This window comes from Microcebus murinus, chromosome 18, assembly GCF_040939455.1.
Source record: "Microcebus murinus isolate Inina chromosome 18, M.murinus_Inina_mat1.0, whole genome shotgun sequence".
Classification (NCBI taxonomy): domain Eukaryota; kingdom Metazoa; phylum Chordata; class Mammalia; order Primates; family Cheirogaleidae; genus Microcebus; species Microcebus murinus.
The window spans coordinates 50035744-50051256 of record NC_134121.1 but is presented as its reverse complement, the minus strand read 5'-3'; the positions used below and the strand labels follow the sequence as shown (position 1 = coordinate 50051256).

The 15513-nt window shown below is 42.6% G+C and overlaps 1 protein-coding gene across 1 annotated transcript in view; it reads left to right on the top strand.

Annotated features, from left to right (window-relative positions):
* PITPNC1 (phosphatidylinositol transfer protein cytoplasmic 1) overlaps positions 1-15513 on the top strand; it is a 260223-nt gene that overhangs the window by 120028 nt on the left and 124682 nt on the right. The window contains exon 4 of the mRNA XM_012747303.3: positions 12428-12576. Coding sequence (XP_012602757.1) covers positions 12428-12576 — 149 coding nt within the window. The remainder of the gene's footprint in view (positions 1-12427; positions 12577-15513) is intronic.

Below are 15513 nucleotides of genomic sequence, written 5' to 3'. Positions count from 1 at the left end.
AATAGAATATAAAGTGACTTAATTCGTAAGAAAAGCATGAAAAATGCAAATGATCAAGAATGCCTTTTTCACCCTAAATCTTTGAATATAAATTATATGCATGCAATTCATAAGTAAATTCTGTAGGACTCTGCTGCCTTCTATACTGTGATTCTATAATTTACTACATTGCTGGCTGGGCCATCAAAATAATACTGAAAGCAACTTCTATAACAGAGATAGAAGCACCTTTTCAGGTCATGCCTACCACCAGACACGCCCAGGTCCCCCAAGGTATTAATAATAATTCGTAGCCACCTCTTTGTGGTGCCCTTACAAAAAGTGACTTAACTGCAAATGTGTCTGGGCCTTTTTCACATGAAAGGGATTCACTCTGCTCCTGGGCTGTGGTTTCATGTGTTTGCAGCCAGAACACTTCCAGGGGACACCTTCCAACTGCCTAAAAAATAGCCATCCTATTTTATCAGTGTTTCATCCAGAGTCTACTGATCGACCCTTCTGGTTTAAATAAATAATAGGGCTAAAATCTCTCCCAGGGCTGTCTCAGTACTTATTTGGAAAGAAGGTTTGAAATGCCCAAGCACCACCTAAAATAGGCTTTACAAGAATAAGAGATCCAAGAAAGAACCCAGAGTTGACTTTAAAACATCCTGTAATCCCTTCACACCCATTAGGATGGCTATTATCCAGAAAACGGAAAACAACTGTTGGTGAGTATGTGCAGAAATCGGAACCCTTGCACATTGCTGGTGGGAATATAAAATGGTGCCACCACTATGAAAAACAGTTTGCGGGGGGCGGGGGGGGGGGTGTTCCTCAAAAAGTTAAACATAGGATTACGGTATGATTGAGCAATTCCACTTCTAGGTCTATATTGAAAATAATAAAAGCAGGGACTCAAACAGATGCTTGTGTACTAATGTTCATAGCAGCATTATTCACAATAGCCAAAAAGTAGAAGCAACCCATATGCAGGCAGAGGAGTAAACAAAATGTTGTCTGTCCTCGCAATGGAATATAATTTAGCTTCAAACAGTAATACAATTCTGACACACGCTACAATATGGATGAACCTTGAACACATTATGCTACACTGTGAAATAAACCAGACACAAAAGGATAAATACTATATGATTCCACTTATATAAGATATCTAGAGTAGACAAATTCATAGAGACAGAAAATAGATCAGAGGTTACTGAGGAGTGGGAAGAAAAGGGAATTCGTTAATGGGTACAGAGTTTCAGTTTGAAGTGATGTAGAAGTTCTGGAAATTGATAGTGGTAATGGTTGTACAACATTGTGAATGTACTTAATGCTACTGAATGGTATACTCAAAAATGGTTAAACTGGTACATTTCATGCTATGTATATTTTATCACAGTAAAAACAAGAAAGGAAAAAAATTCTGTGAAGAACAACCCTCCCCTATGTTGTCCACTATATTCTTTTTCCCCTACCTCTTTGAAAACATAGTAAATTGTATTTCATCACGGCATTGCCTGAGGGACTTGTGTGTGTCCTCCTGTGGGAGGATGTGCAGATGCTGAAGGACTCCCAGCTGTCCATGCAGGGAGGGGCAGGACCGCCATGCAGCCTTCGAGGTTCCAGTTGATAGACTATCTCTCTGGGCCGTTAGAATAAGTCCAAGGTGCAATAGGAGCTCAGAAGATAGTTTTTTGTTGTTATTTTGTTTTGTTTTCTGACACAGGGTCTTGCTCTGTTGCCCAGGCTGGAGCCTAGTGGTGTGATCGTAGCTCACCACAGCCTCAAACTCCTGGGCTCAAAGATAAATTTTTAAATGTGGCAATTCCTGGAGATGTACCAAATTTACTCTATTTTGCCTGTCTTCATTAAGTATCTCAGGAGAGAAGAAGTTGGCACCTATTTGCTTTCCTCAATTGGTTATCTGCTTCTTTTTACCAAGGAAAGAACACTCTTAAGCTGTGATTGCTTAAGAAAATAGTGCTTTCCTGCAACCAGCTGCACACTCTCTCTAGCTATAAGTAATACGCCTGTGGAACCTGGGGCTTCTCCTCCAGACTGGGATGAGAACACTTTCCATGGTTCAATCCACAGTCATAACTCTTTCCCAACATGGCTAGATAGTAACCAGAACCCCAGAACCACTTGCTGTGCCAGCTAGCACTTAAACAAGCAGAGGAGTCCGGTGACCTTCAAATATTACTGAGATCTTGTTTTTGTAGGCATGAAGTGGCTTGAATAACTCTTTCAAAACATTAAGAACTCCCATTGTTCAATTGCACAAGAACCAGTAAGTGCTTCTCTATGCATTCTGTTTACCCTTCTGTTCTCAGAAGGTCTCAAAGATGCTGAAACCAATTGCTGTCACTCCTAAAAATAGATTTCTGCTTTTAACTTGTACTACAGCTTCCCTTGATGACACCAGACATTTTCATAAAGGATTCCATAAAGGGTCACTAGGTGCAATAGGCTTCACAAATTGGGGCTCCTTTCATTCTGGGTAAGACCCCACTACCCTGATAGTAGATGCACCTCTCTGCTGGGCACACTTCTGGTTAGGAGGCCAAAGTTACAGAGATGACAAAGGGGTTAGAAGTACATGGCTCAGGATATGTGTCCCCGGAAAACTCTATCTCAATTTTCCCCCTTTAAGTCTTGTGATTGGCTGCAGATTTATGTTCTGTAGTAAACACAAGAGACTTGATTGCTTGCTAAAGGTCAGACCTGTCAGCAAACCTCTCCATTTACTTGAGTTGCAATCGGTTTCACATTTCCTAGCAAATCATTCGAGACCTCTGATGAATGCATCAAATTCCTTTAGTCTTCTGTCTTCGAGGCAGACACCCTCAAGAAACCCACCTCTTTGCCAGACACCAGGTCCTGTCTGGTTCACAGCTCTGCCTCTAGTGACTACAGCACCTGGCACACATGAACTGCTTGTTGAACAAATGAACTGCAATGCGCAGGACACGTAAGAACCAAGATTGTCCCCACAACCAGTGTATAAAGAAATCCCACATTCTGCCACTAGAGCTGACTACCCTTGAGGCTTTGAGCTGAGTTCTAGCAGTTCCTGTCTTTGCTCTCTAATGGCTATTCATGGCTCCCACTAATGGCTAATTTTCTCTGCTTCTCATTTTTAAATACAAGGGTGTGACACTGACTGCCGTGGCCAATGCCTAGAAAGTAGCCTGCGAGTGCTGCATGTTATCATTTTGGCTTTTCAGTTTGGGAGTCAAGTGAATTCTTGGGACTGGAATACTACCCCTCAAGGCGAGTCAGTGTGAGAAGAAACAGCAAAATGTGCTCTCTTTTCATATACTGTGAAGAATACCGTTATTCTCCAGTTCTCAGTCAGTTAGATTATTCTCCTAGACTGTGCAGTGCACTTGATTTGCACAATCCTGCAGCAACCCCAGGGGTGCAGTTGCACTGGCACCAGGACAAAGCATATCCTGAGCCCTTCCCTGGGAGTGAAGTTACTCTATTTCTTTTCAGTGCAGTCTAAAACTTAGGATGGGTTAAGCATCAGTGTACAATGCTGTTTTATATTAGTTTGTCACTAAAGGGGGATTTTTTGAATTAAATGTTGATAACCCAGCTCCTTCTTAAATCTCTTTATCAGCTTTTTCATTCCCACACTCTGGCATAATGACACAGGTATTACGTAAACAAGGCACCTCAGAGGGCTGCTTATAAAAACTCAGGAGAAAAGATAAATATGTGATGATGTGCTGATATCCTGAAATATGAGCTGCAGGTTTGTATTTTCTTTGTGGAATCGGATATTGGTTTTCGTGGTTTATTGACCTGGCAGAGAGACATCTGACGAAAGACCCAGGAACTTTACACTTTTTTTTTTTAATCTTTCTGTCTTCATGGAGAAATCTGCACATTGAATCACAAAGCCTGGAAGACTGAGGGATTAGCCAGTCATGTCCTTACCCTGGGCAGAACCCAGATCAGATCCAGCCACTGGAGGTAAAAATACACTTTGCCAAAGGAAAAAGGAATTGGGATCTGTCTTGCTATAGAGTACCTCTCAGGCAGAGCTTGGGCTGGGAAGCAACTTGAAAGGGTAGACTGTGGACTGTGATGGTCATGTTCAGTAAGGAACGTGTTCTCATTCACGTGGGATCAGAATGCATTTTCGTTCAGTTAATTACTCTTTCCCTTCTGCCAAGGTCTTTGTCTGCAACATGTCACAGTCAGCACCGTGTTGCTTAGAAGCACCAACAACGTGAATTCTCCAGAATATTCCTATTAAAGATAGTTACGTTTAAGGCACAGTGAGCGAACGACTCTTCTGGCGTGGCAGGAATCAGGGAGTCTCACGTGATATTGTCTCTCAAGGAAGTCGTTTTATATTTCTCCTGTCAGCTAGGCTCAATGCCTTCAAATGAGCTTCCAAACCAAAGATCCCATCAAACAGAAAGCTTCTTACTCTTTAAAATTTTTTTCATAATCATAAAAAAAAGATCACTGTTAAATGGTTACCTTGAGGTATGAACCACATTCACTGAAAAATGACATGTTCCCAGACTTTTTTGAAAAATTGTAATAAAATAGCCGGGCATAGCAGGTCACACCTGTAATCCTAGCACTCTGGGAGGCTGAGGCGGGAGGATTGCTCTAGGTCAGGACTTCGAGACTAGCCTGAGCAAGAGTGAGATCCTGTTTCTACTAAAAATAGAAAGAAATTAGCTGGACAACTAAAAAAATAAAAATACATATATATATATAAAAATTATCCGGGCATGGTGGTACATGCCTGTAGTCCTAGCTACTTTGGGAAGCTGAGGCAGAAGGATTGCTTGAGCCCAGGAGTTGGAGGTTGCTGTGAGCTAGGCTGATGCCATGGCACTCTAGCCTGGGCAACAGAGCCAGACTCTGTCTCAAAAAAAAAAAATTGTGATAAAATATACATAAAATTTGCCACTTTAATCATTATTATGTGTATAGTTCAGTGACATTAAGTACATTCACCTTGTTGCATAACCATCATCACCATCCATCTCCAGAACCTTTTTTAAAATCCCAAACTGAAACTCTGTACCCATGAAACAACCCCATTCCCCTTCTCCCCAGCCCCTGGCAGCTGCCATTCAACTTTCTGTCTCTATGAATCTGACAATTCTAGTTACAGAATATAAATGGAAGTTCTCAAGCTTTTTATAATACTTTTGGGAAGTATTCAATCTGACTACCATCTAATGAAATTTCTACAGAAGGAAAAGATAGTTTTGAGCAGATGGCCAAGTTTCCTTTGGTTTGGCATTGTACACGTGCATGGCAGATGCCTCATTCTCTTATACTTTACAGAACGCTTGCATCACAGGGACATGAATGAAGCAGATCCTCAAGTCCCAGTCAGACATGTTGCCAACTAGAAGGAGAACTAGCTAGGGGCAGTTGGTGTACAGTTTTACAATTTACAAAGCATTTTAATTTATAAGTTTTTTCTCACTTGATTCTCACCATATCCTGGGAGGTATTTTGTTAGTTCTGTTTTAATGATAACAAACTGTGGCTCAGATAAGTAAATTGTCTGAGGTTACAAGCTAGTCAAAGGCAGAATCAGGACGTTGATTCCACGTTTTCATTTTTAAAACCCCAGTGCTTTCTGCCATAGCACACTGTGAACAATTATCACCTCTCTGGAGGGCCAGGTATTAGCCAGTCTCCAGGAAGGGAAGGTTTCTCCAAATGCATCCCTAATTACCAGTTCTGGCTCACTAGCTTGGAAACACATGGAAACTCTTGGCTTGGCTGCGATGCCTGACCATCCAGCCTCCAGAGTCTTGGGGAAACTTGGCGTGGCACAATGGCTCCACCCTGAATCCCAGTTGTTCTGGATTGGGATCTAGCCCTGTACTGTCCGGTAGAAATACATTTGAGCCCAAAATGAGAGCCACATATGTGATTTTAACACATCCGACCACCATGTGATTGTATTTAACTCAGACTAGTTTTGAGCCCAGAGCCATATGAAGCAAAACCCTGAAGTTGGTTCAGGAAAATCTTACTTGTTAATGTTCTTATTGTTACAATTAATATTGACAATTTAATTTTAAAAACATGCATTGCATTGCATATAACTCATGCACAGAAAACAATAAAAAATAACAAATTAGAAAGGATCATTTTATTTTAATAAATCACCATGGCCCCAGGGAAAAAATTTTTTTTCTAGCATGGCAATATGTTAAATTTTCTAATAGCCACATTAAAAAATAAATTAAAAGGAACAGGTGAAGTTAATTTTGAGAATATATTTTAGTTAACCCAGTGTATCCAAAATACTATCATTTCAACCTATATAAAAATTATTCATGAGCTATTTTGCTTTAGTGTAGTAAGTCTTCAAAATCCAGTGTGAATTTTACACTTACAGCAGCAATCCCAAGTCAGATGCTAATTTTTTTTCTTTTTTCTTTCTTTCTTTTTTTTTTTTGAGACAGAGGCTCACTCTGTTGCCCTGGCTAGAGTGCCATGGCATCAGTCTAGCTCATAGCAACCTCAAACTCCTGGGCTCAAGCGATCCTCCTGCCTCAGCCTCCCGAGTAGCTGGGACTACAGGCATGCGCCACCATGCCCGGCTAATTTTTTCTATATATTTTTAGTTGTCCAATTAATTTCTTTCTATTTTTAGTAGAGACAGGGTGTTGCTCTTGCTCAGGCTGGCTTCGAACTCCTGACCTTGAGCGATCTACCCACCTCGGCCTCCTAGAGTGCTAGGATTACAGGCGTGAGCCACCGCTCCTGGCCCAGATGCTAAATTTTTGAATTTATCAGATTCATAAATGTTAATCTTCATTTAGATTTTATAAAATCCCCAGTTGAAAAAGTAGATTCACATACCCAAGGCATTTTGAACATACATTAAGGTTTTCTAATAACTGAATCAAGCATCAGTCTTTAACTTTAAATTAATTAAAATGAAAGAAAATTTAAAATTCAGTCCCTCCATTACAGAAGCCACATTTCAAATTCTCACTAGCCACATATAGCAAGTGGCTGCCACCCCAGGCAGCCAAGGGTGAGGTAGGCAGCCAAGGCTGGCCTAGCCTGAACATAGCAGTAGAATAGAACAGGGTAAGCAAACTTCTTTTGTAAAGGGCCAGATAGTAAATATTTTCAACTTTGGGGGCCGTACAGTCTCTTTTGAAACTACTCAACTCTGCCATTGTAGCTCAAAAGCAGCCACAGAATGAATGAGCATGACTGTATTCCAATAAAACTTTATTTGAAAAACAGGCACCAGCCCACATAGTTTGCCAAGACCGGAACATCTGTTCCAGTGCCTTAACTGTGCTGTGGGACTACAGAAAACAGACAGCTCTAGCCTCTAGCTTTCTCAGATGAGGTCATCAAAATCTGGACTCATTGTATCTCTTTCTCTGTGTGTAATTACAATTTTGACACCACTTGGTGTGAGGCCAGCAGTGGGCCTGAATCCTGCATGGTTTATCCTCCAGGCCGTCTGTCTCTTCATTGGGTTGCTTGGGCATCATGGAGCAATTGCTTCACTGTGCTTTGAGGTCCATGTACCTAGAGTGGAGAAGGCTAGAAGAAAGGTTTCAAGAAAAGTACCAATAGTGATTTGAATAATGTGGGAAACTCCCCAAAATGCCAAATTATACCACCCTCTGCTCTTTTCTCTATCCACACAGCCAGATTGAGACAGGCAGGAATTAGATGGAGAAATATGTGACTTCACATTAAGTAAGAGGGACAGATGTTTTTCTCTGTGTTTATTAGGTTAAGTGGCATCCTTCCATTTTGATGGTAAAGGCCAAAGTAAATATAAATGATGATTTCTAACTTGGGGCCTTGAGTTCCCTAGTCATATCAGGGAAAGTTGGTGATCTTGACTGCAAAGTGGTGGTTTCCACTTTTCACATTATGATGTTTGGAAATGGTGTTGGGACTAACAGAGGAAGAGAGATAGGATGAGAAGGGAGGACACAGGGATTGGTTGGAAGGAAGATGACATCCGATTGGTTCTTTAGGGTGGGAGTACAAGGGAGGCTGGCCTTACAATAACTCTGAAGCTCGGAGTTGGGGAAGGGTTAATTGAAAATCAGTCATAGCTTGGAATTGCTTTGAGCTTAAAACTTTGGGTCCAGTACTTCTCCAGGTAAGGATGGTAAAGGTATTGTTGGCACTCAGTTAATAATCCCTTACTGCACTCAGAAGTTTTGGCTTGGGGTTGCTTTTTTTGAAATTAAGGTTTAAGGTTGAACTGTATGAAGTCACCTAATGCAGCCTAGTCCTGAGAGTCTGCTAAAGAACAAATGATGAACTGCTTGGCATCTCCGGGCACATTATGCAACTCTGCCTCGCCTCAAACTTTGCAGCCCTATCAGACATACAGCTCCGTGTGTGGGAAAGATCTGCATCCCGTGATTTTTTTTTTTTTTTTTTGACTACAGAGATAATTATTTGGGGTAGCTGTTCTGATGATAGCTCACACGGAGTTTCAGCCTGCAAGCTCAGAGCTGTCTCTAGTCGTGATTGCCTATAATGATGATTACCCAAACTCTGGAATTATAACAATAGATTTTACCAAGTTAGAGCATAATTGTTCCACCTTTCCTTATGTGAGCACAGATTAAACAACTTTGATCTTTCAATCAGATTTCTGTTACTCATCTTCTGAAATAGCAAAATTCAGAGGCAGTAACTTTCTGCTACCTCCATCTCCCCCCTTCTTGAATCCTAGTGAGGTCTAGATTTGTTAAAGCAGTTCACCTGGTAAAGAAATAAGGTCTAAAGTTGGGTGGAGTACAAAGGGTACTGACCTGGGGTGTTCAAATCCCAATTCTGCCATCTAGAAGCTACTTGGCTTAGGGGAAAGTCTTTAACCTCCCTGAGACTCATCGTCCTCATCTGTCAACACCCACCTGGCTGAATCTTTGTGAAATTAGAAATGAATATAAAGCACCTAATCGGTGCCTTGCACTAATGGGCAGTCAATAAAGCAATGTTAGGTCATCATCATCTTCAGTTCCATGATCAATTCTCAGGCTTTGCGAGCTTCAGAACCCTTCTGTGTCCTTGGATTTTGCAGTCTTCATTCAACATACAAGTGTGTTTGGAATTAGTGGTCAGGGATGTGGTATTGTCACTAAATTAGGGATGGAGTTTTGCAAGAAATGAGCAAGTATGGAAAAGGGAAAAAAAAACCTAGGCCACCTACAGATGGAACACTTAGTACTGAGCAAGTACTGACAAATAAATGTCTTTGCCATGCTCTGCTCAAGGGGTGCGCAGCATTTAGTGTGCATTTCAGTAAGAGTACCACTCTCCCCCGAGTCTGAATGTGGAAGGTCTAGACTGACCTGGAATTCAGCATTTTTAGGAGGATCACTGGTGATTTTGAAACAGGTGGTTCAAGGACTGTCAGTCTCTTCCCACTTCCCTAACTGAGAAACAGTTTGCTGCTTGTGTCTGTGCGTCAATTTGAGATTTAAAAATGACAACAAACCACTGCTTCTGGATAGCCCAGCGCCCACAGCCACCGCCAGCAGAGGAGGCCTGATTTTCTTGGGAGGGAAAGAAGTGACAGCCGCAGAGTCCTAGGCCATGTCGGTGTCTGGGCTTGAGTGTCCCTCCACCCCCAGCATCTGTGGGTCACCCCCAGACTGGCGCTGTCGTGGTGAGCTAATGCTGGTGTCTGCCCTGCACTGGCTCATTCAGGAGCCTCTGGAATGATCAATGAGGCCCGGCGGCCAGGCTCTCCACTGGCCGCCGGTGAATCAGCTGCCTGGGCCGTTGTCATCCCCACTAAGCAGGAAGCACTTGAGCTGAGAGCAGGCAGGGCTGACTCGTGGCTGGTTAATGGCTTTTCTGTGTCATGCGTCAGCCTTGATCCCATACATTTTTCATACATGAGTGGGTTGAAGCACCTGAAGATGGTCCGATAGTGGAAATAGCTCTTCTGACATGCCCCCTACCGAAGCCTTTGGCAGGACTTTGGTTTAGGGGTATCTGCTTCCAAAGCAAAGTCAACACTTTAAAAAAATTGAGATGAAATTCACATAGCATAAAATCAGCCATTTTGAAGGGAAGGGTTCAGCGGTATCTAGGACATTCACAGTGTTGCACAGCCACCACCTCTATCCAAAACACTTTCATCACCCCAAAAGGAAATCCTGCAAGGATCATATTAGTTTTCTAGGGCTGCACTGTGACAATAGACTAGGTGGCTTAAATGACACAAGTGTATTGCCTCACAGCTCTGGAGGCCAGAAGTTAGAAATAGAGGTGTCAGCAAGGATGGTCCTTTCTGAAGGCTGTGTTGGAGGGATCTGCCCCTGGCCTCATTCCTTGGGATTGAGATGGGAGTCCTCTCACATCATCTGCTCCGTGCCTGTCTGTGTCTGTGCCCAAATTGTCCTCTTTTATAAGGACACCAGTCATGTTGGATAAGGGCTCATCCCAATGACTTCATGTTAACATAATTACCTCAGTACAGACCCTATCACCAAATATGGTCACATTTTGAGGTACTGGGGGTTAGGACATCATCATATGAATTTTGAGGGCTAGAGTTCAGCCCTTAACACCTACTAAGGAGTTTCAGTATCAGTACTTCATTCTTTTTTATAGCTGAATAACATTCCATTGTATGTAAACATTTATGTTTTGAACACCAAGTCCAAAGCAACCGTCAGTGAAATCTGCACCCACTGGGCAGCTGGGTGCCCTGTGACAGGCTCGTGTGCCATCTGCATGAGGTGGAGTGTTGCTCTCGTAGGTGTAGCACCAGTCTCCAATCCATAAGCTTTTTCATCCTGTCTTCCTCCTTGAAAGAGTGTTTAATCTTTATGAGCAAAAGTCAAAGCAGTTCTGGACCAGGTCAAGCTTCTGATCCTAAAATTCATTGTAAAAATTGATTTTATCTTTCAGCTACTTCTTTCCTCTTTTTGCTCTTATCTCCAGCGCTCCTCCCCCTCCCTCAGCTCTCGCGTGCACACACACCCGCACACGCACATGCACTCTCACATTAAAAGCATTTTAAAAACAGACCATTCTGGAGAGGAACATGGCACTGACAGGAAATGCAGCCCTTCTAGAAGACCCAGCCAGCTGGCTTCCATTGTCATGGTGACAGGGCCAGTCCCCAGGGCTGGCTACAGAGCAGAGCCTGCCAGAGCTTCTTCACACTCCCCTCCTGGCACCTGCCTTAGAATGAAAGAGACACCTTAGGGACATGTGTCCTCTCAGCTGTGAAACTGACTACACTTTTGACTTGCACATTTTACCTGCCCCCTTAACTTACAACATGTTTCTCTCTCTCACACACACAGACAGGAGCCCTGCATCCCTGCTGGCCTGAATTCTTTGGGGACAGACCCAGAGTCACCATTAGCTTGTTGCAGACTAAGGGCCTTTTCGCCAATCCCAGAGGCCTCGGTGGTAACAACACTGTGTCTGTGTTGGTTCACACTGAATCTGTGGGAGAGACTCCCGCAGGATGACATTGTCCTTCGTACTGACTCTGAGCAGCATTGTCCCTCATGCAAAAGTTGTTTTACCATGCCACCCCCCCCCCATCAAATTAGTTTTGCCACTTTGAAAGTCCACTAGGGGAAGAAATGCCTGCTGGCCCTGTGGCTTTCAGAGAGGCAGGAAGGAGAATAGAATGGCTCAAACATTTTCTGTTCACATCATATCTTGCTCCATATTATCATTTTAGTGCAAGACATGTGGCTCCTGGGACCTCAGGCTGGAAGGCTCCACCCTGTTCATAGAACTGGATGAAAAGGAGTTAAAAATACTATAGACAGTCCTTGGTGTGGGTCAGACTTCTGCAACACATGCTCTTTGCCTTGGCTTCATTCAAGGTTAGAGACTGGGCATCTGGATCTGTTAGAAGCTTCCAGGTGATTCTAATGTCCAGTAACCTTTGAGAACCTCTGTTCTAGGGGACAGAGGCCTCCAGGAGAGTTGAGCACTTTGAGAGGAGGGTAGAAGAAACAGGTGATATCTAATTCTCTGTGTGCAGCAATGCTGTTAATTAGGCAGAAAGCAGGGACAGAAATAACACACTCTGGGCTGTCTTTGGCCAAACCAAACAGGGCTTTAGCTCCATTTAGCCCTGTTGGGCCAGAATGGAGAGGGGGACTCCAGTGTCCCCTTTCCCAAAGCTTGGTCACTGCCAAATCTTAAAGCCTACCAGCCACTCCAGTGAGCATTGCCAAGGTGATGCAAAACATTCACCGGAACACGCCATTTCTACATTTGACTCACAACTAGTTCTCTCCCTGGCTCCCGAGGAAAAGTAACATTAGGCCCATGTGGCCACTTACTCTTCTCAGCAGAAGGTGCTGATGTTATTAGTTGCTCGCTGCGCCGTGGTTGGTTGCAGGGGGGAGCGGGTGTCAAAGGCAAGCTGTGGCGCTGACCTCTGTGTCCCTGTCTCTGTGTTTTGTAGTACAAAATCGGACAGCTGTACATGATCAGCAAACACAGCCATGAACAGAGCGACCGGGGAGAAGGGGTGGAGGTCGTGCAGAATGAGCCCTTTGAGGACCCTCACCATGGCAACGGGCAGTTCACCGAGAAGCGGGTGTATCTCAACAGGTGAGTCATAGCAGGTGCATTCCACACAGGACCCCGTCCCACTGGACCCCACATCACGACCAGGTGGAGGCAGTGAGTGTCTGGAATAAAAGGGTCACTTGGAAAGTCACCATTTCCACTGTCTACAACCACCAATCTCATTGCGTCTGAAACCAGAATACCTACCTCCCGCATTCTGCAAAATCGTCTCCAACTGCATTTTCACAAGGAGGAGCTTTTGTCTTATCTTTATCACCCCTTTGGTGACTGGTTAAGATGAAATCTAATCTTAGGAATTAAAGAACTTTGTCTTCTCCCTTGGTTCAGTGTATAGGCCCTGCCCATACGTTGTAGAGAAGTGTTGAAAGTGGGCAGTGTGCCTTTGGGTCTTCACTTAGTAAGATTTCTACTTGCTATTGGGTGACCACTTAGGTGTCCAAAAAAGGAAATGACAAATGAACAGTCACCTGTGACCAAAGTGATATATGATGGCTAAGATGGCTTCCATTTCTCAATGGACCCATCCTTCTCAAGGTAAAGGTTGTCAGTCTTCTTTTGGAAGGGGAACGCCTCCAGGATTACAAAGTGGTACTAATCGAGACTGCTATTTCTGCTTTGCAAAGCATATTGTTTAATTTATTGTTATTTTATCATCACTAATGGTATAATTGATTATTAGTGCTTATCTGATCATCTCCCCACCCTATAGCCCCATCCAGCCCATCTTCTTCCATTCAGTCCTTTTCTAAGTCAGAGTATTTGTAGTTAGATGCCATATGAAATACATTTTATTGAAATTAACTGCTCCAGCAAATGAGTTTTATGTCAGTTTTTCCATGAATATTGTCTCTGCTGCCTGTGGCCTCTCCAATCTGCCCATATGTGATAATGCAGAAAGTATTTCCAACAGACTGGGTGGCCCAGAGCCACCACTTCATTTAGACCCCTGTGACTACTTTGTCCATTTTCAGTGCCTTGGATGTGGTCGGACATCTCTGAGGGGAGCCATATTTGGATTCCACCAGTCTTACTCTGGCTCCATTCTGGCAGAAGTGGACTATTCCTTCTTGAGGGAGGACTTCGAGTCCTGTCATTAGGGTGGATGGAAGTCTCCCAGGCCAGTGTCCTGACAGTGAAGTACTTGGGCTGATTAAACCGATGCATTTTAAGCAGTAACAGGGAATTCCTGAGTCACGATGAAATGCAAATGAGATCGATCCCATTCATCTGTTAGTAGCTGTGAATTCCCAGGGTTTGGAACCAGTTCAGCCTCCAGCCAGCTGTTGATTTGCAGGAGTAGCTGAGCTGCGGATCTGGCCTGGGTATGGCTCCCTTCCAGTGTGCTGCTTTGGCATTCTTAGTGTAGAGGGTGTAAATCAAATATTGAGCAGGTTTCTCCTCAGGGATCACCTCTGCAGAGCAAAGAGAAGTGAGGGAGATGCAGGAAAATAGAAACCTACGGAAAATTCCATTTCTTGGTAGACAATCATATTCTCCCAAGTTATTGCCTGGGGAATGTTCCCTAGGTACCTAAATCAAGAAGAATTTTAGAAACTATAACTTTTGCTAAAACAGAATAGCAAATGTCCAGCTGTCCCTGTTATGTCTGTTTTATCATATCATATTTCTATGATATTTATTTTAAAGGCGAGTAATGAACATTAGTAAGAGGGAAATTTGTTATAAATAGAAGTTGTGGACTTCCAGTAAGAATAACTAAAAAGATTAATGGGGACCGTCCCCAACTTCCCATGACAAACACAGGATGAAACAGAACTATATAAAGCTGAGCTCAAAACAAAGACAGGGAAATCCTCAGGGGCTAGAACTAAAGAGGTGAATACAAAGTGGAGTAGAAAGCAGAACTGCCAATGTTAAGGAAGTTAGGGGACAGCAGAGCCATGTAGACCCTGACATCTAGGGGCTGAGCATGCCATACCCAACAGGGACAGGAGGCATGGCACGAGGCACACATAAATGGAGAGTTGGAAGTGAGAATCAGGCATAAAAATAGTTTTGTACAATTAAGGGCTAAGGGAGGTTACTACTCAGAGACTCACATTGAAAGAACTACTAAAGGATATACTTAAAGAAGAGGAAACTGAGCCCAGGAAGAAGGAGAGGGTATCTAGAACTACTAATAAACAAAGAAATTGGTAAATATCTGCACAAATCTGAAGGAACATAGAATGTTTTAAGAACACTAATGACTAGTTGGGAATATATTCATGGAATCTAAATAACAACAATAACACAGAAGATGAGAGGGTGGTAAGTACAGTAAAAAACACTCTGAGGGACTAATATTATTTGGGAATTGGAGAGAGATGTTGATTAATTTTAGATATTTTAGGACAAGTATACATACTCAACATGTAAAATTGACCTCTGAAGGAATAGTAAAACATTAGATAACTTCCAAGAGAAAACTTGATCAATCCATAGAAAGCAAGGGAATAAAAAAGAAAAGCCTACAAAAAGTATGATAAATAGAAAACATAAATTTGGTAAAATAAATAGAAATGTCAGATACGTTCTCAGCTACCCTTGTAGCTAAGGAGGGCCGTGTGACCTAGTTCTGGCCAATGAGATATAAGATTTTCCTCCTTCATTAAAAACAGAAATATGTTCAAGGGAGCATGATTTGCTTTTAAGAAAGGAGGAGGGGATGGGGAGTGACTGCTGAGAAGACAGCAAAGAGTGCCCAACACTTGAGCCTTGGTTTCAAAACTAAACAATATCAGTACATAAAGGAAATGTAAAAACCAATCTCAGTTAAGAGCATAGACATGAAAATCCTATATGAAAATTAGAAAATGAAATACTTCAAAGTATAATGATAATAATATACAATTACCTAATCAAATTTATCCCCAAAACTTATTAAATTAACATTTAATAAATATTTCTGTGTACTTGTTTACAGTAAAGTCAGGAACAAAATTAAGATTCTTTTTA